Raw genomic sequence first — 22,288 nt, 5'->3', positions numbered from 1 at the left:
CCTATACCTGTCCTCTGTCTTTGGCTTTAAATTGTATCTACACATATGAATATCAGATACTCATGTGTCTGATGGCTTGTTTCATGTGTACAGGTGCAGATATTCCCACTTGTTGCATTGTACATGCAGTACTTAAAAAAAATAAAAAAAATAAAATTGTGAATTAAATGCAGTTCTGCGTGAGCGCGACCAGCTTCTTGCCTCTTGTAGATCAACAATACCTTTTTCATAGTATGGTTAAGGCATGAGTTTATCTAGGGAGAGGTTCAAACCATAGTTTCTACATCCACCCGTAAGACTAGATGCTCACTTGTCATTAAGGCAGCCCTAGAAGGTCTTTCTGGGAATCAGGTTTGAGGAGCGGTGTTGCTGTACAGTTTCAGCAAGTACATGCTTCTGTCTGCAGGCTCCTGTCGTGTCCCTCAGGGCAGTATGCCTGCTTGTCACAGGGTGTGCCCTGAAGTGGAGGGAACAGGGAATGATCAGATCCCTCTAGTCAGGATAATGACCTGAGAAGTGTGGCGTATGATTAAAAATAAATCTTAGTTTAAATGTTTGCCTTAGTAGTAGTTCTAACCTTGCTTTCATCCAACTTCCCGGTGTTACTGTTTATATGGAACTATGGTACTTCTCTGAGTTTTCAGTTTTCTTTAACCTTCTCTCTTGTTGTCTCTTGCAACTCTGTTTTTACGCCTCAAGGCCTGATGTATGCATAATGCTTCTGGCTATTGTATCATAAAGTAAAAAGAAAAGCAGTGGTATTATCTTCCCATTTTTTAACCCTCAAGCAAACTCTGGTTGCTCTGTATTAGTTTCAGAATGACTCAGCATTAAAACATGTACATGGGGGGTTTTGAGGGTTTGTTATATTTTGGTTTTAGTCTGATTGCTGGCCTTGTGTACAGCCTCATTTCTTGTAGGGCATGGGGTTTTTTTTGTTTTGTTTTGTTTTGTTTTCCTTTTTCTTGTTCAGCCCTACAAAAGTAGGTGCAAGAGCTTTGGTTTCTGCAACATCCAGCACCTGAAGGGCCCTTCGTGTATCTCTGTTCCATAACAGCTCGCTCTTTCACTCCACATTCTCTCTTTTGTTCTCTGCTTGTATTTCTTCTAACATTGCATTACTTCTGTAATGCTTGTATTTATTATAAATTCAGTTATGGTTGCAGTTTATGTGAGAGGTGAAGAATGAAATTGAAATTGCGTTACTTAATAAACATGTCATGACAGCGAGTTTCTAATTCTAGTCCCTTAATTTACTGCGTCCAGCTTCAGAGTCCTCAGCAAAAGAAGGACGTGGACCTGCTGGAGCTGGTCCAGAGGAGGGCCATGAAGATGATCACAGGGCTGGAGCACCTCTCCTGTGAGGACAGGCTGAGGCAGTTGGGGTTGTTCAGCCTGAAGAAGAGAAGGCTCCAGGCAGACCTTATAGTGGCCTTCCAGTATCTGAAGGGGGCCTACAGAGTACTGGAGAGGGACTTTTTACAAGGGTGTGTAGTGATAGGATGAGGGGGAATGGCTTCAAACTGAAGAGGGTAGATTTATATTAGATATTAGGAAGAAATTTTTCACTCTGAGGGTGGTGAGGCACTGGAACAGGTTGCCCAGAGAAGTTGTGGATGCCCCATCCCTGGAGGTGTTCAAGGCCAGGCAGGATGGGGCTTGGAGCAACCTGGTCTAGTGGGAGGTGTCCCTGCCCACAGCAGGAGGGGTTGGAACTCGATGGTCTTTAAGGTCTCTTCCAACCTAAACCATTCTATGGTAATCTTACATTTCCTTTAACAAAGTAACTGATGTGATAAAATAGAGGGTATTGTTAAATTATCAAAAAGAGGTTGTCAAGTAGTATGGCAAAACTGTCAGTTGCACATGAGATTTGATTTGGCAAAGCTTTGAATGTCTACGCTCTCACTGTATTATTTCAAATAGGCAAACTGCTCAGTTCCTTGTGAGTGGACCTGAAACTTTGCATGCATTTTCATGTAGAGTTTGAAACATGTGTTTTCCAGTGTCTGAAAAGCCCAAACAGTTTTAGTTCAGTCATCTACACTGCAGGCTTAAGTTGGTAACGGTAATATGCTGACACCTTATATTTCTACTAATATTTTGAGTAATCTGCACGTCTCTGCCTCCACTTTAAGGTGTTAATAAGAAGTTAATATTGTCTTTTTTTGTCTTCTTCGGTAATGTGCAGTGAAACTTATACTCTTTTCAGGACAGAGTGTGGGCCAATGTGGGAAAGAGTTTAAACTGCGTTATTGCCATGGTGGACAGACTGCTTGAAAAAGACAACATCAGCAACGTTAAAGAAGGTGAAAATGACCCTTCAGCAGCAGATTGCAAGGCGTTGCCTACAGGTGGTAAGCAACTTTTTTTTTTTTTTTAATCATTGACTAGAGTAAATAAAAATGGAAAAAGTCACAGAAAAATTATATAGAGAAGAGTCAACAGTATCTCTGATGAGAGTGCTGACAGGAAGGTTTTGCACAGTTGTAGCCTTGGATGGTGGAAGGCTATTTATCAAATTACAGCTCCATTGTGTGCTCAAACAGCTTGCCATGCTCAATTTTTTGCACAATGTTTTCCTTGAAGACTGATGTAGTTTCATTTCTTTTAGATTTTACTTGAATATAACATTTTGAGAAAAAAAGTTGGAGTGTGTCTTACTGCATAGGAAACTTGTAAGGAAAGGTGAACATTCTGTTTCAGTGTCATTCTCCTGTAAAACCTTCCACTTTTCTGAAGTGACATACTGATACTTGTTTTCTGATTTGCTAAAATTAATTTTTCCCTGAATACAGTTGTAAATCTGTGTCAATAATGAAGGCTAATTAGAGTGATTCCATGAGATGATGCAAAGAAAACTTTGTTCACAGCAGGTCCTTGTCACCAAATCTTCTGATATTCTCCTATGGCTACATTCCTTATTGCTTTCTCTAAGCATGGATTAGATCTGCTTCATAAGTCTGACAAGTCTTTCTGATGTGCAAGTGTGTTGCAACAAGTGAAACAGGTCCTTAGTGATAATGGCGGTAGTCCAAATATAAGGAAATTGGAACCAAAACTTGTGCCACTCTTCAGTTACAAAAACAACCAACCCCCTCCCAACCAATAAAAACCCCACAACCGCTTTATTTTATGGAGCTTTGTATAATTTTGGTGTTGTTTTTTTTTTTTTTAAATTGTGTATTTTGTCCTATATTTTCCTTTACATGTTCTGTTCCCCCCTCAGATTTTAATGACGTAATTTTATATCAAGAGTTCTAGAGTTATTAGAACTCATTTGTCATTTTTTTCTTACCTGTAGAGAATTAAAACTTTTTTCAGATGTATATCATTTGTGTAGTACTGGTGAGTTTCATGCAACAGATTTTGGTTGTACTATTGATTTTTAATGCAGCTTTGTCAGCATTTTTATCAGTATGAAGGATTTGTGCTGGCATCCCGGAATTCTTGTTTTCAGTGCCAGATGTGTTGGACTTGTTTTTGTATGAATAGTCCAGAGACCAGACATTTTCTTATCTGTTTGCTTCTCTGAGTTTCTGTCTACCAGGCAAGTATCCCTATAATGATAGAGAGATAGATGATATCATCGTTGTTCTCCAGTGAAGGCTTGCAGGTACAAAGTATCAACACAGTTAGCTTTCTACATTTTCCAGACCTTTTTCAGATAAGAAGGTGCAAATACTCAACAGTGAGGTAGGTGTAGTTGTCAACTTGAAAGAATCTTTAGAAAGTGAACCCAAGTGTACTGATTTTGATTAAAAGAACAAAATTGAATATTTATTCTTGTGCCTAATTCCCTTCTCTTCCCCCTGGTACTAACAAGCTTTTCTGCTTTTGTTAGCAGAAATCCAGTATGTCTATTAGAAATGTTTTGCAGGTAAAGTAGTGGTATACTTTCACCCAAACTTCGCCCAAGTTACTGCAGTGCATTTGTGTGTGTATACATAGGCACATGTGTACTGGTTTTTATCTGTATCCCACAATTGTGGGACAAAACTTCAGTCTGAAAAAAGTCATGATTTAGGATAATTCTTTTTGGATGCTTTCTGACATGCTTAGCAACACGAATGTTTACAGATTTTCCTTCACCCTCTTCAACTTCCTGACCTCTGTTATTCTGTATAAGCTGGGAAATGTATTTAACCAGTCCATTTGAGTCTTTTGTTGTAGTTATCAAAAAGTGTGCTGTTTGCGTTGATTCAGGCTCACATCCTACACAGGCAAATGAAATATTGTTTAGAGCTTTTAGCTCACAAAGCCAAAAAACATTAAAAGTTACTTCCTTTTAAGGGCTATAATAAGCAGTCATCAAATAGAATGAAAGGTACTGCTTGCTAAGTAATAATGATAATTGTAATAGTTAGAAAATTATGGATGTGTTTCATTCGGCTGAGGAGTTGTCTTCTGGAGCTGACAGGCCGAGGAGACAAAAAATATCAAGATGTTACGGCACTGGAATAAATTCTTCTCTTTTTCCCTCATTTCAGGGCCTTCCCTATTTCTCTTGAATCAGTACAAGTATCCTTCTGTGAGAGCAGAGTCAGTGCTTCTGTTGAGTTGTGCTGAATGTTCTGCAACACCCCATCACATGGGAACTGCAGGAAATTTGTGGGGCGGATCGCTTTGTTTTCATGTTCTGCTTTTTAAGGAAGACATAATTTTCTAATGATGTTTTCATGAGAGCATCGTGTAGTGCCTTTGACATCTTATAGGACTTTCAAGGTCATGTAGAAAGGGAGATGTGTTAAAATGGCTTTCTTTTATAGGACTTACTTAAAACATGGAGCTTTCTGAAGAACCATCCAGTTGTGTGCCAAACTTGGTTGCCTCATGGTTTTTCAAAACCATTGCCTTTGGGCCCAGAATTTTTCATGCTTGACTTCTCTATGAGAGAGAGGTCTTTTATGTGTTTTTTTTTCTCTCTGTACCTCCTTCTCTTAAGTTTGACATGAAATGCTGAGACTGCACTGTGAAGCACCTACATAGAGATTGAGATTCGAAGTTTAGGGTTATAGATTCTGCTTTAATTCTGCTCCATTTTGTATTTGAAGCCTGGTTGTATGGGTTCATAATTTTTTCCTAGATATAAAATCATATGGTGTTTACACACATAGATACGTTTCTAAAATTACAGAATTTTATGCTACATAAAATTCACAAACATTACATACATGAAAAGCTTGACGTATCTTGCGATTATATATTATACCATAATTTGAGCACGATGTATTTCATTAATACTGCAAATGTCTGGGCACAGACAGATTTGAGTCTGAAATTGCTTCAGTGCTGGAGTTGATCCGAAGAAAAGTTGTGCTGCTGTTTGTAAGAAAAATGGGGAATAACCAAGGTTTTGATCAAAACATTGAAAAGTATGGAATGAAATGTTTGCTTATATTAGTGAACCTGACTGCTATAATACTTTTTTTTTTTTTCTAGCATATAACAATGAAAAAGATGTCAAAGAATGCACGCATGTTCATTTTAGGTGGTAGAAAATGTTATGACAATAATTTGATGGTTTTGAGCAATAGCATATTCATGTAGCTGTAGATGTTGCCACAACATATACTCAGAGCTTCCTAAGATAGGTTTATATTTGCAATCTCAGCATTGACCTTGTGTGATCTTACTCTTTTTTTCCCAATGTGCTTATATTTATTATATGGAATCTTTGTAATCAGAAATATCAGTGGCATCTTTTTCTTGTATTTACCTTTCAACATGAATTGTACCTTTCTTAGCCTAACTTTTCATGCAGTCTGACCTTTGAGTATATTCTTAAGACTGAATTTGAGTTATCAGTTACCAAGGTAACATGCTATGGTTTCATCAGTTGCAGGATTATGATTTCTCTGCAGGATAAATCGGGAAGAGTAGATGGATTTTAAAGGAGAGGGGATTTTTTTTTTTATTCTTTTAACTCTAGACTGGTTTGCCTGGGAGAACTACTTGACAACACCAAATTCTTTTTATTTTTGCCTTTTCATTTTCCATGAGTCAGAATGTGAAAGCTTGTCCTACAGCATTAGAGGTGCCAGTAAAACACAGTAGTTTGCTCTTGTGCTTACACAGCCCCTGATAGATCTCCACATGTAGCTGTGCTGCTAAAAGAGGCTGTTGTTTCCATCTGCTCCTTGTACCACACCATCAGAACTATCACCCAGCCATTCCTCCACTGGCTCTGTGTGAGTACTTCCTAATTTGCTACACACAAAATCCACCACATTATCTCAAACCATATAAGTTGCCAGTGTGATTGCACCTGGATTTTGCCTAAAGTGAATTATGGAATCATAAACTATGTTGCCGGGCAGATGAATTGGCCAATGGTGACCTTCAGCATAGGTAGCAAAGAGCATGTGGGGAATGGTGCCGTATTTCCTAGCTGGAATGAAGGAAAACATTTATTCATAGCCACACTGGTACAGGCTTATGTGGGTTAATATTTCTTGATACCTGATGGGGACTCTGTAAGTCTAGATTAAACCTTTCTGTCTTTCAGTGGTCTAGGGATGGGCACTGCATCCTTTCAGTGCATCCCTCCCAATGCAATGCTGGTAGAAATGTGAAATAAAACTGTGTTCTGGTTTTGTTTGCATCTGCAGAAGAAGAGCTTTTACTGTAAGCTATCATATAGTCAGGAAGATGAAAAATTCTCACTTGGTCTGTGTTCACTTGAGTAGCAGACATTGTTTATTTTGGGGAAACAAAAATATTTCTGAAGGTGATCCAAGGGCTGGAGCACCTCTCCTGTGAGGACAGGCTGAGAGAGTTGGCGTTGTTCAACCTGGAGAAGAGAAGGCTTCAGGGAGACCTTATAGTGTCTTTCTAGTACCTAAAGGGGGCCTATGGGAAACATGGGGAGGGACTCTTTATCAGGGAGTGTAGGGGTAATGGTTTTAAACTGAAAGAGGGTAGATTTAGGTTAGGTATTAAGAAGAAATTCTTTACTGTGAGGGTGGTGAGGCACTGGAACAGGTTGCCCAGGGAAGTTGTGGATGCCCCATCCCTGCAGGGATTCATGGCCAGGCAGGATCGGGCTTTGAGCAACCTGGTCTAGTGGGAGGTGTCCCTGCCCATGGCAGGGGGGTTGGAACTCGATGATTTGTAAAGGTCCCTTCCAACCCGAACCATTCTATGATTCTAAGTCATGGATAGGTGCTGTTACATTCAATACTGTATGTTGTGGGGTCCTCTGTTCCTTTACAAGTATGATGTTATGCTTTCTTCTGCTTTTAGTTCCATGTTTAGTTTTTAACTTCATGCCATTTAAATTTTGAGGTGACTTGAAGCCATCAAAGATTTCCACTGATTTTTAGGTGGTGCAGAGAGCAGTGACACAGTTGGCTTTTTTCTCTGTTGCTAGGGCAAAAGGAGATCGGAGTGCTATTCCAAAGCCTTAGGGCTTTTCCTTTTTGATTACTAGCACATTTTAATAAGCACTTCAATGGGCCTGACTTTGAGAAGAGCAGGAGCTTGCTTTTCTGCCAAACTTTATCAAATTTAACATGCAGTTTGACATATTGCACTAGTTGGGTGCTAAGCAGGTCATTTGCCTGTGCAGGCGTGTTGATTAAGAGAACATAGGACTGAAGGGCGTTTTCCAGCAACCAAAGGGCAAATCCTGTCATAAACTGAACTTCCAGAACTCTCTGTTAGCAATGGAAATGGAGTATTTACTCAGTGCTTTGGTGCACATACTCCTGTTTTAATCTTACACTAACTGCGTAGTGGTGATACTACTTCTTTTAATTTCGTCCTTCCATTTTCCATTTTAGTATGTTTGGCTTTTATTCCTCATTTTAATTTCCTTTCCAATGGCTGACTAGCACAATTTTTGAATTGAGTTTCCTTGCTTCATTACTACGCTTTGACCCTTTTGGCTGCTGAAAATTCCAAACAGGACAGGCTGCCTTTGTCATTTTAGTGACCTGACAGTCATCCTGTAGTCTTTGTTGCTTCTGTTCTTGCTCCTAAAGTCTTCTTGAGATGTTTATTCATTCAGTTAATTCTTCAGTCTTTTTCAAAGGATTTTCCACTGTGTTAAGATTGCAAATCTTGCTATTGTAACTTAAAAGAAATTTGTGTAAGTCCTTGAATGTGTTGTACAAATTACTGCTTTTGTGTTTAATTCCTTTCCCTAAGTGATTTCTACAAAGCTATCATCAGTCTCTGTAGGACCTAGAGGTCCTAAGCTATGGTATGCCCACTGCGTCTTCTTTACAGCAACAACTGATTCTGAGCTGACTGCCAGTTTCCTCATGAAGGAGGAGTTGTAGGGCATCTTACACCTCTCTCCAAACTCCTTTAAACACGTAAGCAGTAGCTCGTAACCAAGCAGTATCCTTGCATATCAACCATGTTGTCACAGGTTAGAACAGGTTAATCTAAACCTGAATTTAGACTGGGATTTTAAAGATCCCTTTACAAATAATATCTCTTTATGTATGTTATTAATATCCTATATTTATCTCTTGCATACAAGAAAATTTTATTTTTGGAATTCTACTGAATTTACTTGTAAGCTTCAAAATACAATGCTTTTTTGTTTCATAAACTTCAGTTTTACAGTGCTTCTTAGTTTCAAGGAGCAACTTAAAAGCTGCAGTATTTGCTATAAGTGTGTAGTTCTAATGGATATTTGGAGCTTTGTCCACTGTTAATGAATGACCCTGTTTTATGTTCTTGCTGGAGTATTTGCAACCGGATATCCTGCATAACAAGTAACATATGGTGATTTTAACAGACCAAAGATTGAGCAGCTATATAGACTTTTTTTCTAGAGTTGTCTTTTCCAACGCCTCAATCTGAGATACACCTCTTATTTTGATGTTAACACTAAACTTCCTTTAAAATGAAAGGATAAACATGAGAATATACTGGTCCATTCATAAATACACTGTTTTGAAGAAACAATGCAATCCCTCTCTTAGATTTGCTAACTGGCTCCACCTTCTGGGCATTGGGCATCCTTACTAATTGTGAACAAGAATTTTCAGTGTGAGCAAGGAGTAGATGATTGTTCTGGATAGCTTAATCACACGAGGGTATAATTTTATCTTCTTTCCTTTTGGCAAGTACAATTCTATTTATATTCTATAATATAATTTATATTTTCTCATTGATTAGGGTAAGATTTCCTACAAACTTACAATTTTTATTGTTTTCTACAAAGCAAAATACATACGTAAGTAAAGCTCTTTATTCTTTGGGACATTAAATACTCAGTGGGATTTATTTTTAATCTATTTAGCATGAATGTCCTTTAATGAAAAAATGGCCTTGAGAATGTCAAATCTTTGAAGTCCTTCTTAATGCAACTATTACTGACAAAAATTATTGATGTTAGTGAGTTAGTATTCCAAACATGTAGTCTCCCCCAAAAAAATCCTTGTGAGAAAATGATCTTGAAGCTACTACAAGGTATGTGCAAAATAATTTGGAAAATCATAATAGAAGGTAGGAATCACTTGTTTACTGTCAACCTGGAAGGCTGCATGAAGTAGAATCCACTTACGTTTGTTCTGGGTCCGGTATTATTCAATATTTTCATTACTGACTTGGCTTATGAAATATGGATGCTGCTTATAAAATTTGCAGATGCTTAAAGCTGGGAGAGTCTTTAAGCACCATGGGAGCAGGATTAGAATGGATCTTGACGAAATGGAGCACTGAAATTTTAGGATGCAGTCCAGTAAGAACAAGTACAAAGTTATGTTCCTAAAGAAGCAGAAATACACAGTGCAGATTGACTGGTTAAGTGGCACCTCAGTAGAAACAGATCTAAGTATTATGTGACTTGTGGCCAGTATGTGACCCCCCTCTTTTATGAAAGAGACTCTCAGTAAAGCTCTTTAGCCCTATCCATGTAACCTGAAATTGTAATAGCAAGTTCACAAAATGTGGCTAGTTCTAGAAATTCAGCTTTTTCACTCTTGCCCTGGCTGTCGGTGTACTTGCATGATCCTTGGCTGTGTCTGTATCCAGCTCTGCTTTCCCATGAAAGTAGAAAGTGGTGTGTTAGCTGTACCTTGACGTCTACTTTAAAGTGGCCAGGTATGATCTTTTTCATTATTTGCTCAAGTCAGAAGCAGACAGGGAACTCTGTTCTTATCATATAAAGTCCTGTTCACCGGTTCGGTATGCGTTACATCTTTTGATCTTATTCTGCTGCTGTTGCTTTCCTTGGCATTTATTTATTGATTAATTTAATGAATTACTATAATTTAAGACTCAAAAGGAGAGTTTAGATTGTCTGATCTGTCCGGTCTGACTTCCAGTATGTCACACCTTGTTGTCTGCCTTATTTCTAAATTTGACTGTGTCTCACAGCAGCCTCCGACCTTTGGTTGTTCTTTTGCTTTTATTCCCTAGAATAAACATCCCTGTTAGTACTCGTTATTTTCTGCTCATGAAGAGGGGAAATCAAGTTGCTGCTCAGCCTTTTTCATAGGCTTAAGGAGATTAAACTCTAAATCTTGGTAGCACTCCTCTGCAAGCTCTCCATTTTTGTCAGCAGTCTCTTTAAAATGTGTACACCAGACCTTGGCACACAGTGTACCAGTACTCTTTTAGTCAATGGCATATATAAATTCACCTCTTTTTGCTGGAGCATGAAACTGGGGATGGCTTATGTTCTGGTTTTTGGTTTATTTTTTCACAATGGCTCTAACTTCATAACTGCTGTTTTCCTGTTCTGCAGTCTGTATTACTCACACTTAAATATGTATGACTGTTTAAACACACATTGTCTGACCACAAAGACATTATTTGCAGAGGAACCTAAGTTGTTCTCCATGACTGTTCTGTCCTTGTTCCTATTTCCTCTTTCCTGCACCTTATTTTTTTGCAGTTTCTCCTGGCTTTCAAAGTTGTCTCCAGTCTTCTTGGCTACAGTTTTATTCGTTTACATATTTTTCTGGAGCATAGCCAAATTGACTTTGAAACAGGCAGCTATGTCTTCCTGCCTAAAGAACTTCTTCAGTACTAATGAGTCTTTCATTGGCCTGACTCAGAATATTACCTGAAACTTCGTGCTCTTATCTTCCACCTAATTACAATTTAAAAGGAACAGATTTTAATTATAATTGATTCTTAATTGCACTAATCTACAGAAAATATGAGTCAGTGATGGACTGTATTAAGCCAGTTACACTCCCTATTTTTATACAGATACTTCTGGAGTGTTGATTTCTCTTTTATTTTAAACTATAACAATGAATCTGAGATGTAGATTCTGAGGGAGGGTGGTTGTTGGTTTTTGGTTGTTTTTTTTTTGTTTAAATCATTATTTGCTCAACTAAGAGGGGTAGGCAAAACCCCATGCAACTACAATGCAGGTCTGATTTTATTAAGTCCTGAAAAAATCAGGAACAGCTTGGTAATTGGGCAGGTTTGAATAAGCTGTTGTGGTTTTCCTCCATTACTGGTTATCACTTTGTTTCATTTGTAATGTATTAAGCAGTCTCATTTTTCAAGCATTTCACTAGCTTGTTTTTTCTGATGTTCCTAGCATATATTTTAACAGAGCAAAACATATTACAAAATAGTTCTAAATCCCTTTGCTCGAAGTAACTAAATAAAAATGAGTTCCATATCTCTAAATATTTAAAGAGAACAATATAGAGAGAAGCCAAAAAGAAAAAGGAAAGTGATCTGAAGGTTAGTATTTTTTCAGCCTTTGCATTAAACAGATAATATATTTCTAGTTATCAGTTTCTTCTCCTGTTTTGCCTTCCAGCACCCACTTTTTCTTAAATACAGGCTCTTCCCCCCCCCCTTTTTTTGGTGGTATTTCATTTGTTTAGATAGCAAGTTGTCAGTGCTGGGAAGAGTGTGAGATCTTAATCTCCACTGTATTTATCTTGTGCTTAATGAGTTTTCACATGTATCTCTGTATGCTCTGTTTATGACACTAATGCAAGTTTTACAGAGAAGTTAGGTCTGTTAAAAAGTCATTGTCTCAGGATATAATTGGATTCGGGCCAAGGATTTAGCCCCAGTCATGGTGCGGTAGGCTTGAGTCCTACCTCTAAGCATATTCTCCAGTGACATTTGCCATAACTGTTAGAATGGAGCTGCAGGGTCGTTTTAAAGTGTAGGATGATCTACGCAGCCGCTGCAGCCCTCTTTGCATTCTGAAAAAGATTTTCACTGCAAGTTTTCAGTTTTGGAATGGATGATCTCTCTTGTTCTAGGTGACTGGTATGAACAGCTTTATCCCCTGGTGATTACGCTGAAGGACTGCATGGGAGAGGTGGTGACCAGGGCGAAGCAATCGATGGCATTTGTTCTGCTCCAGGAACTTGCCTGCGGTTTGCCACAATGTTTGATGCTGACCCTAAGAAGAGACATCGTCTTTAGTCAAGCAGTAGGTTGTCTTGTGTCACTTATCTCCTACTGTTGCTATAAAAAGCATACTATTCATGCCAGTGTTTGTGTTTTTCTTATTTGTTGTTTGGGTTTTTTTTCCAATTTAACACAAATTTTTCATATATTTTCCATTACATCCACTTAAATATTTTATAATGTGATAGAGAAATTAATAGTAAATGGAAATCCGTAGTAACTGTATCACTAAGTCAGAGAAGTAGGTCTGCAATGGACTGGAAAAGGTTACCTAATCTCCCTTTTGCACAAAGAGGGATCCATAAAGCTATTTTTAGTCTTCCTACGTTATATGCAAGTATCCTCATCCGTAGGTGAAGTTCTCAAGTGTAGTCTAGAATATTCCTTGCTGCTGTTCAAGCTATGTATTTTTTTTCTCCTGGTCACCTTGGAAAAGAAGAACAGATGATTTGTTTTCAGTTTGTAGCAGTATTTTATGTGTTTGAAGACTATTAGCATGTCTCTTCTCAGACTTGTCTCCTCTTGGTAAATAACCGAAGTTCTTTTGATCTTCTCCTGTAGATCATGTTTTCCAGATAGATTTTTTTTTTTTTTTTTTTTTTTTTTTTTTCCCCTCTCTAAGTGATTCGTCTAATTTTCTCCCTTAAGTTACACGGTTTTCCTAACATAATTTATAGAATCACAGAATGGTTTAGGCTGGAAGGGACCTTGAAGATCATCTAGTTCCAACCCCCCTGCCACAAGCAGGGACACCTCCCACTAGACCAGGTTGCTCAAAGCCCCATCCAGCCTGGCCTTGAACACTTCCAGGAATTAAGGAGTTAGGGTGCAATTGCCCAGGAGATTCACATGCATTAGGTGCCTAACTGCTTTCAAATCCATTATAATTCACAGCTTTGTGTTTATAGTCTGCTAACCGAGGTTCTGGTCTTGCTTATGTCAGTGTAAATAACACACAACCCCACAAAACAAATGGAGCATACCTAATGTAAAATAAGGGAGTATTTCACTGTTCTTTACACCAAAATGCCTCCATAATATATTAATACGAAATTATGTATATAGTCACTAAGCAGAAAGATCTGTGCTGTTTTCTCAAATATCTAAATATTACTTCTGTTGTGTATAATGATAGGAAGCCTCATTTTAACTATGTTGTAACAGTATGTCTGTTAATTTCACATTTTTTCATTGTCTTTACAGCTTGCTGGATTGGTCTGTGGGTTTATAATCAAATTGCACACAGGTTTACACGACCAAGGATTTTTACAACAGCTTCATACTGTTGGATTGCTTGTGCAATATGAAGGACTCCTTAGTACGTATAGTAAGTATTGTTCTTGGACAAAGTTCCTTATGCAGAAGTTTACCCAGGAGGTTCTTCTTTTAACCTCTGTTCTGCTTCCAGTAATTTGGCTTATTGAATCAACAAATATTATCCTTAGGGAAACAGTAGGCTTCCATATAATAGCACGGTTGAAGTCATTGGTATTGTGTTGTCAATTCTGCATCAAAAATTACTCATTTATTTTATTCTCAATTCCTCTGAGAACACTAGTTGCTAATTATTCCATGCAGAGTGCTGAACTACATTGTCTTAAAGATGGGAGACTCCTTCCCGAGTTCAACTAGTGAAACTTTTTGTTTTAATAAAAACTGTCTCCATTTGTATAGGTATGTGGCCTGACCCAAAGCAGCAAGTTTATAAAGCTAACCTGAACAGCAGATTTAAACAGTTACCGACTCTATCAACCTCTGCCCTGACTGTGCCAGTATTGGTGATGTGAAGATAGCTTGAAAATCGTTTAACTCCTAGCTTGTTATAGATACCTATCATTTGATAGGTATTAAAAAGGAAATTTGCAGGGTGAAACTGTCCTTTATTTCAAAATGCTTTGAACTACATGTATTGGAATCCTTCCCCAAATTGGAGATTTTTTACCAAAGTAGAGGGATTTAGCATTTGTGCAGCTCTCTAATGCACAGGCAATTGCAGACCCTCACTTGGAGATTGCTGTCAGGCTCCCTTTTGCATGATACTCATTGTTGTTATTCTCAAACCTTTGTCCTTCCATCAGCAGGACAGTCTTTAAAAACATTTTCAGAATAGACAAAAATGGCTTTTCTGATGTTATTCTATGCACATATAAAGCAGGCTGATTTTCAGAGGTGCTTAATACTCATAGTTATCATTTAGGCCACAGAGAATTGTCAGCAGTTCAAAAAAATCAGTCTGCTTTTATGTAGGTTACTTTAATGTGGATTTAGGGCTGTGATTTTTAGATGCACAGACTGGAAAATATAATCCCCATATTGCCTTACTATAACCTATTCAGTGACTGATCTGTCTACTCGGTTAATAACCTCTGTAATCTTTCCATATAGGTGAAGAAGCGGGGATGCTAGAAGACATGGCTGTGGGAATTTCAGATTTGCAGAAAGTAATGTTTAAAGTCATTGAAGCCAAATCAGAAGATTTTTTGCCTATTATAACTGGAAGGCGGTAAGAACTTCGTTTCCTGGAGCCCATGGCACGTAGTTTTAATCTGTAGCACATGAAAACACAGATGATGGTTTTCTTGTTGCTGATTTTTGTTATATGGAAAGTGAAGAAGTTTTACTTTTCATGAAGTGAGTGGAGATGTAATGAGCTGGCAGGGATTTGTAAAGTGAGTAGTAATACAGGCTCTGGGTTACTTTCCTGATGAAAAGCTAAAGCTCCAATTATTAATACAAATTAATCTAAACACTGTCTGGGTTGTGCAGAGTTTCTGTTGCATTTTTCATGCATAGATACTGAATTAAAAAGAAGTGACAAGGTCAGTATTTACAAAAGTTGCCTCTAACTGAAGAAACCTTGGTTTTGAGGTGTCCAGAACTTGTATTTCAGTGTGACAAATAAAATTGCATTTCAACGAGTTAGGCCTTGATTGGCTTAAGATGGAAACTGAAAAACTCGGATGCCAAAACTTAGTGGTCACTTGAAAAATGAAGCCAATCTTAGTTGCTGAAGGTCACACAGGACAAACGCAACCTCAGAAATCCTTGCATAAAGCTACTGATACATTATGCATCTCACATAAGCGCTGCTGAATAGCAGGACGTAAATCGAAATACTTCGTTAATTGTGGCTACGAGAGGGTTAACAAGATTGTTACAAAGGAGGAATGGGGTTTTCATCTTCATTATTAGTCTAGTCTGAAGACCAAATGTTTTTACTTTTGCAGAAATCACTTCCTTAATAGTATCATTATTCGCAAGATGAATGTAAATTAAATTCAGCTAAAAGCAGCAACTTTTAGAAGAGATGTGTCTCCTCTGAAGGGGGCTTTCACCACTGATTTACTTAATTATTCTGAATGATTCACTCTCATCCTGTGGGCCTTCTGAGAAAGGATTGAAATAAATAGCAGGAAGGCCGGAGTATGATAGGCAACACGTTGGGAATAATTAAGAATAATTATAGTATGTAGATAAAATGGAAGAAATACATCCTTTGTAAATCACAGCAGTCAAAAATCTTGAAAAATCCAGCAGCTACATTTACTGGCTTGCTGCCATTACTGTGGTACACTGAACTGTCACGCTAGGAGGTCCTGGGATTGAAAGAGACTCAAGCTTTAAGCTGCCTCAGGCATTCTGGATTGATGGGGTAGTCAGTCTTTAGGAAGAAGAGTTACTGCCTGTGATTGCTCGACTGTACTTACTGGCAGGTATTCACTGGATAGAATCAGTATCAGACAAAAAAAAAAGTCTTTAAGGCTTATGTGGAGGAGCCTTATGTTAGCAAGCACATTCCTGTTAGAGCTGTGATGAGGCAGCTCCTGTCAGACAGCATTGGAAGTCAACCGTAAAAAGAGAAGACAGTGGAAAACCTAGTTATTTTCTAATTAATGTTTTAAAGCCCCACAATTTTTAGATCATTTTGGTTGTTATATGGTGTGGCTCGATAAAATGAGACTAAAAGATTGTAGAAATGCAAGACAGAAAATTAAGCTACAAATTCTTGTCTTGCTGAGTCAGAGTATTCACTTGTAATTGTTTTCTAGGGAGGTGCTTAAGACTGAGATTTTATGTACACAAATCAGTCCAAAGAGCGTGGCATTGACTAGCAGTGCGCTAACCTGCTGATGTGGGTAGCTGACCCCGACCATCCAGGTGAAGCGAAGTTCTGTTCAGGCACTCAGGTTCTTTTATTATAGGCAAAAGTAGTTAACACTTACTTTTATAAAATTCTTTGATAGAATCTATTTGACTGTGCACATGAACTTTGAGGCATCACAGTGTTCGATACCATGTTTTCAACAGAGCCCATGATGAGACTAGCACTTAGAGCCACATTGAAAGGACCTAAACAGTTGTCACTTGGCTGAAAGAAGAGCTGGGTAAAGCACCTCCCAGCTCAGATGCAGTGACTGACCATGTGTGCATTTTTTTTCTGTTGCAAATCAAAGGTGCATGTAAATGACTTGCATCGTGTTTATTGCAATGAACTAAGAGTGTGTGATTTTAGCCAACTGCAAGAGGCTGCAGGGTCCATGGCCTGCAGCTGGGAGGGGGTAATTTTTAGAAGCCTTCTAACAGGACTGCAAGTGTTTGTCTATATGTGTTGGTACTATTTGTCTTCATATGTGATAATTAACAAATATCAGAGAATAAGGCAAATAAAGTCAAAGAAAGGGATATTCTTAAGCAGTCCTGTTTCACTGAAATCATATCCATTTAAATATTTAATACCTAAATTCATACAATTCCTTCTGAAAGAGGTGATGATTTATTATTTACTCTTAAACGTGCTGGATTTTTCTGCCCTGTTTTCCTGAGAGATCGTTAAATGTTAAAAAACTATGTACTGATTTTTCCTTCTCATTGGAAAATGTAGTAGCCACCTTATCCATCTCATGCCAAAGTCACCTGGTACCTCTGCACTGAGTCTAACCATAAAAGAGAGAAACTACACAGTGGTAAAATTTACTGCTGTATTACTGTTTCTTGTTTAACTAGAAGCATAGGACCTGTAAGATTTTTGGTAAATTATTGTCAAACAAGTCCTCCAGTACTTTGAATTCTTTTTCTCTCTCCCCCCCGCATCTGACTTCACTACCGTTACTGGACTTTCTAGGCAGCTCTCTATCACAGCTTGATAGCCTTTTCCTTACGTGATCAGAAGTAGGTTGTTTTCATTGTGCAATTGGTTACAGATTTTTAAAAGTTACCAAGGATTATCTCTCAGACTTAAAAAAAATGTTTTGAAAAAGAAAAAAAAAAGGCAGACTAGGGGAAGCTCTCAAATGGTACTGATGTTAATTTATCATGCCTAAAAGTCAGCATTTCTCTGTTCTTTCACACACTGAAAGATTTGTAGTGATTTTGGGGGTGTGAAATGTAGCAATGCAGTGATTTGGTGGCATTTTGGTTCAGTAGTGTATGCTCTTTGAATTAGACTAAGCCAACATGTCTTCTCAACCTCATGAAAGCACTCTATCACAGAAGGATGTTCTGGTAGCGCTTCACAGCAGCTACGAGTGCTCACATGCAGGCTGAGAATGAATGCTGCTGTACAAAGATCATTTGTACGGAGTTCTTTACTGTCATCCTTGCTAACTCTCTACTTCCTTCACATGGGTGAATTAGTTGAACAAAACACAAACCAAATAGACTTATCTGGGGAGTAGAACTATTCCTTTTTTTTCCCCCCCTCTGAGACCTGTATTCTTCATTCAAAACTGATAACCCCCCTCAGTAGGGAACATCTGGCATTTGCTCAAAGATTACACACTACTTCTAGCCCATACCGAAGCATATGCTGTTGCCCTTGCTGAATATAACAACAACATTTCAGTCACAAGTCTGTACTGGATCCATTTTATTTTGTTCTCGGATATATGGGCAGGATAGGGGTTCAAACATGACCAGTAGCTCTTCTAAACTGAAGCTGTTTCTCCAAACACCTGCTCTGAGATAGTGCCACTCATCCCTCCAGCTTGCCAAGGGTGTCAGAGCTACTGCAGAAACTGCCCTTTTTCTTCGAGGCTTTCTGCCTTTTCTCCCCCAAATTCTACACGTGGGTAATCCAGATTGTATTTTAATTCTTTAGCGAGCACATGATTGATTAAAATAAGGGTTTGAGGGACTTCATAATAGATTATTTTAATAGGTGCAAACAGTTTTCCATCTTAAGTTTACACACAGAAGTTGTGTGACTTCCTAGGCCCGTTTTCTGTAGGTAGGATAGATCCTGCTTCCCTCCTATTGCTGTAATACTCTTCCTTCTTGGTGGAGTACCAAATGCAGGAGAGAAAATTTCAGTCTTCATTATCAGTTAGTCCTCTTTGAATTATTAAAATGCCAAATCCTGGGGACAAATGGGTTTTCTTCTAGTCTGTTCTTTTTTTATTAGACTCGTGGCTCTAATAATGGAAAGAAAGCTAATAAAAACTCAATTAACAGCATGACATTGTTTCTGTTGGGGGGTCAGGCCTCAATCGTCAAAGACAGGTGAAATTCAACTTGAGGGTTCCGCCTGATCAGAATTCAGACTGGCAGCCGAAGTACCATTTTTTTCATAAAGTCAGACCAAACACAAACATAAAACCAGAACTGCTATATATCATATCCCTTCTCCTAAAATAGGATTCATGTTTGTGTAATGAGCCTTCAATTATTATCTTCACAGAGTCAGTTTTGTTATTGGTGATGCTTTCTATCCCCGGGGAGAAAATCCAGCCACTGAAGAAAATGGGAATTTTGCTTTGGGCTTTTGTGAAAGGTTTTTGCTCATATTACATTTAGAGTGGATACAGGATCAAGTCGTGGCTTCTGAAAGGAAGTTGGTTTTGTAACTCAGCAAGATGCATTTTAAGAGTTGAGGTGTTCTTATTGATATTTTGGTAGCAGAAAACTTTTTTACTGGTTTCATCTCTAGTCCTGTTTTCACTTTGGTAAAGAAGTCAGGATCAAGAGTGCAGAATTATATACACCTGCCTTTTTCTATATAGCTTGGTTACGCTCTTAAAACAAGCAAGCTGAATCGTCACATTTTACTTTTCAATACAATTAAGGGGAAAAAGGGGGAACAGATTTATAAGTCTACATGTTCTCTATAATTTGGAAAGGTTATAATTTCAAGCAAAACGATCAATATTCCCATCCTTCTTCTTCTTTTTATGTTTCCTAGTGAACATTACGTTATAGAGGTCCAGCTTCCAGCAAAGATGTTTGAGTTGCTGCCACAGGAGATTAAAGAAGGAAAGCTACTTCGCATGTATCCAGTACTCTTTAATGTTGGAATCAATGAACAGCAAACACTTGCAGAGAGGTAAGAAAAAATCGTGTTTCGTTTTCCATCCAAGTATGCTGTGCTAGTACACGATATCTCTCAGGATTAAAAATAAATCTTCTTTGTTATTTGCTCTTGTACCATCTCACATTGACTTGGTGTGTATTTTAAAATACATTAAAGGAAATAAGCACAAGCTATGAAGCCATGCAAAATAATGAAAAAGTCCAAGTGAAGATATGACCACATGCAGGACTTTATTTCATACAGTTTCCAAGTTTCCTTTGGATACAGATATAAAATGGATTTCTATTTCACAAATGTAGAATTTTGTTGTTCATATACAATACTTTAGCCTTCTCAAATGTGAGTTTGAAAATTTGAAATTATTAACAACTTAAAGGTGGGGTTGAAGATGCTGGACAAGTCAGTCATAAGCTAGAAAGAAATGATTTTTCTCAGCTCTTTTAGGGCTTTTTTTTCCAGGGTTGAGGAGTTGTAGTTAATAGTATGGAATGTGTTAGTAATATGTTTGTAGAAACATGAAGACTGATGTTCTCACGTGTTAATATTACTCCTCTGAAAAGATTTTTGGAAATTAATTAATTAGTACAGTAATAATCAAAGTTTCACCAACCTATTAATTTTCTCTTCTAAGAGAAGGGTATCTGTCAGTCATGTTAAATTACCAAGTTTGTGCAATGCTAAAACTGCAAGGGAGACATCAACAATGAGACAGCTACTTGGGTTTTTTTACTGGTTTTATTAACAGAGCATCGAAGACACATAATGCATATCTTTAGATTGCATTCACTACAGACTCAAAACCCAAAAGCAAAGGGGGAAATAGAGGGAAACAGTGAAAAACCATCAACTTGGACAATAGGCAAGAAGTTAAGCGCAACAGGAGTTTCATGTCTTGTTCTTTGTAGACGGGAAAGTAAAAGGAATCTTTTAAGGAAGACTTGTAAGGAATTCCATCAGGTAACTTTGTGGATGTTTATGGGAGACTTCTCTGAGTTGTGAGTGGTGATGTGTGAGAAAATGAAGGTAGAAAATTGAAATGAGAGACAGGCTGAATCAGAAGACAGTGAAAACTGACATTTTACCAGTGAAAGAGTTGAGTAGTTGCTTAAAGAACTTGAAATGCTCTAGAAAATGAAAATAGCTTATTCTTGATGCCAATAAGAAGGGAGAAGTGATGCTATGAGAAAAGAGACATGACCAAAGTGACAGTGTACAAAACCAACAAAATCAGTCATGACAATTGTGACTAAGACCCATTATGTTTCTCCAAAATCAGAGAAAAGGAGTATGCCGTAACCAAGAAACGAGTTTCTAAGAGCTAACATGGGTGGGATAGGCAGGAAGGACTATATGTTACAAATGTCCTGAGGAAAGATTTGACAAGATTTAGAAATAACCCGGGTATATGGGGACTTGTAGAGTAGTTGGTGCGAAAAAGATATCTGACTTGCAGGTGGAGTGGCTGGAAGAATGGCATTGTTCACAGTGGTGATGTTACATTGTGCACAAAGCAAGCCATGAATGAAAAATTAATATATCTATATCTATAAATATAAATATATATTAATATCTATATTTATCAGGCAAATCAAGTTGGATTATTCCATGCAGAAACAGCTTGTCCATGTGCACTTTCAGGTGTAAACATTACACTTAATTCAAAATATTGCTTAACTCCTAAAGCTGCACATTTGTCTTTGAGATTGGAAACTGCACGTGCTTTTTGGTAAAAAGTCTTTTTATGTGGGAAAATGAGTATGAGAATAGAAATAAGGTTTTGTGATAAATTTCTAGAAAATGTTACTTTGATGCAAACATCTCTTCTTTCAATAAAACACATTTGAGAATGTATCTCACATGACAGTGCAGCAATGGCTACTAAGGAAGTAGCCGAGTCTTTTCCCTCTTTGGCCCATTTAAATATTTATTCCCTTCTGCATAATGTAGCAGTACCATTAGTATCTTCTGATTTGTGTCCCCTTTTGTCTACCTGAATTTCTTACTTAACCTGCCCATGCCTCTCTGTTCTCCTCCATTTCCTTTTCTGTCTTCCTTTTCTTCATTTCAAGGCTACTCTAAACGTGAGTTGCAACAACTTGGCCCAAACCACCTAAGAGACATTCTAGTCTTTACATTCATTCATATCTCTCATAATAGAGGTACCAGGAGAGTGGGGTTGGTTTGGGGTTGGTTTTGGGTTTTGGTTGGTTGGTTTTTGTTTTTTTTTTTAGCCTATGTGAAACTTGACTGTTGTAGAAATTTTGGTATCAGAGGGAAAGATATTTGCCTATATAGCTCTAGTTAGTTCATGGATAAGCTTAATGACATCCTGGTAGTGTTTGCATTTTCTGTGAGGCGCAAGATAATGAGGATTTGGGTGATGTGTTCCCAGCAGACTTGACTGCTGCAAGAAGGCCTGTAACGTACTCCTGAGCCAGCTGCAGCACTGCAGAGCAACCGCTGAGGCCTGTGTGCTGCAGCAAGCTTAAATGCAGACAGCTGAAGTCAGCTCGCCTGCGGGTTGCAAATCTGAAGCTTAATGGTGAGACCACTGCTCAATAGCAGAGAAACACTTCTCTCATTAGTTTCAGATACAAGAACCAAGATAACTAACAGCTCAGGAGCAGT

At 38.0% G+C, this 22,288-nt stretch overlaps 1 protein-coding gene across 2 annotated transcripts in view; it reads left to right on the top strand.

Moving 5' to 3' along the window:
- The window catches only part of INPP4B (inositol polyphosphate-4-phosphatase type II B), a gene marked incomplete at both ends in the record, with an annotated part of 286,967 nt that overhangs the window by 224,798 nt on the left and 39,881 nt on the right, over positions 1-22,288 (top strand). For both annotated transcript variants that reach the window (XM_082482899.1, XM_082482900.1), the window contains 5 exons: positions 2,213-2,354; positions 12,204-12,376; positions 13,558-13,681; positions 14,740-14,857; positions 19,532-19,672. In XM_082482899.1, coding sequence (XP_082339025.1) covers positions 2,213-2,354; positions 12,204-12,376; positions 13,558-13,681; positions 14,740-14,857; positions 19,532-19,672 — 698 coding nt within the window. The remainder of the gene's footprint in view (positions 1-2,212; positions 2,355-12,203; positions 12,377-13,557; positions 13,682-14,739; positions 14,858-19,531; positions 19,673-22,288) is intronic.

This window comes from Vanellus vanellus (assembly GCF_965231255.1).
Source record: "Vanellus vanellus genome assembly, chromosome: 4".
Classification (NCBI taxonomy): Eukaryota; Metazoa; Chordata; class Aves; order Charadriiformes; family Charadriidae; genus Vanellus; species Vanellus vanellus.
This window is presented reverse-complemented; position numbering and strand designations above follow the sequence as displayed.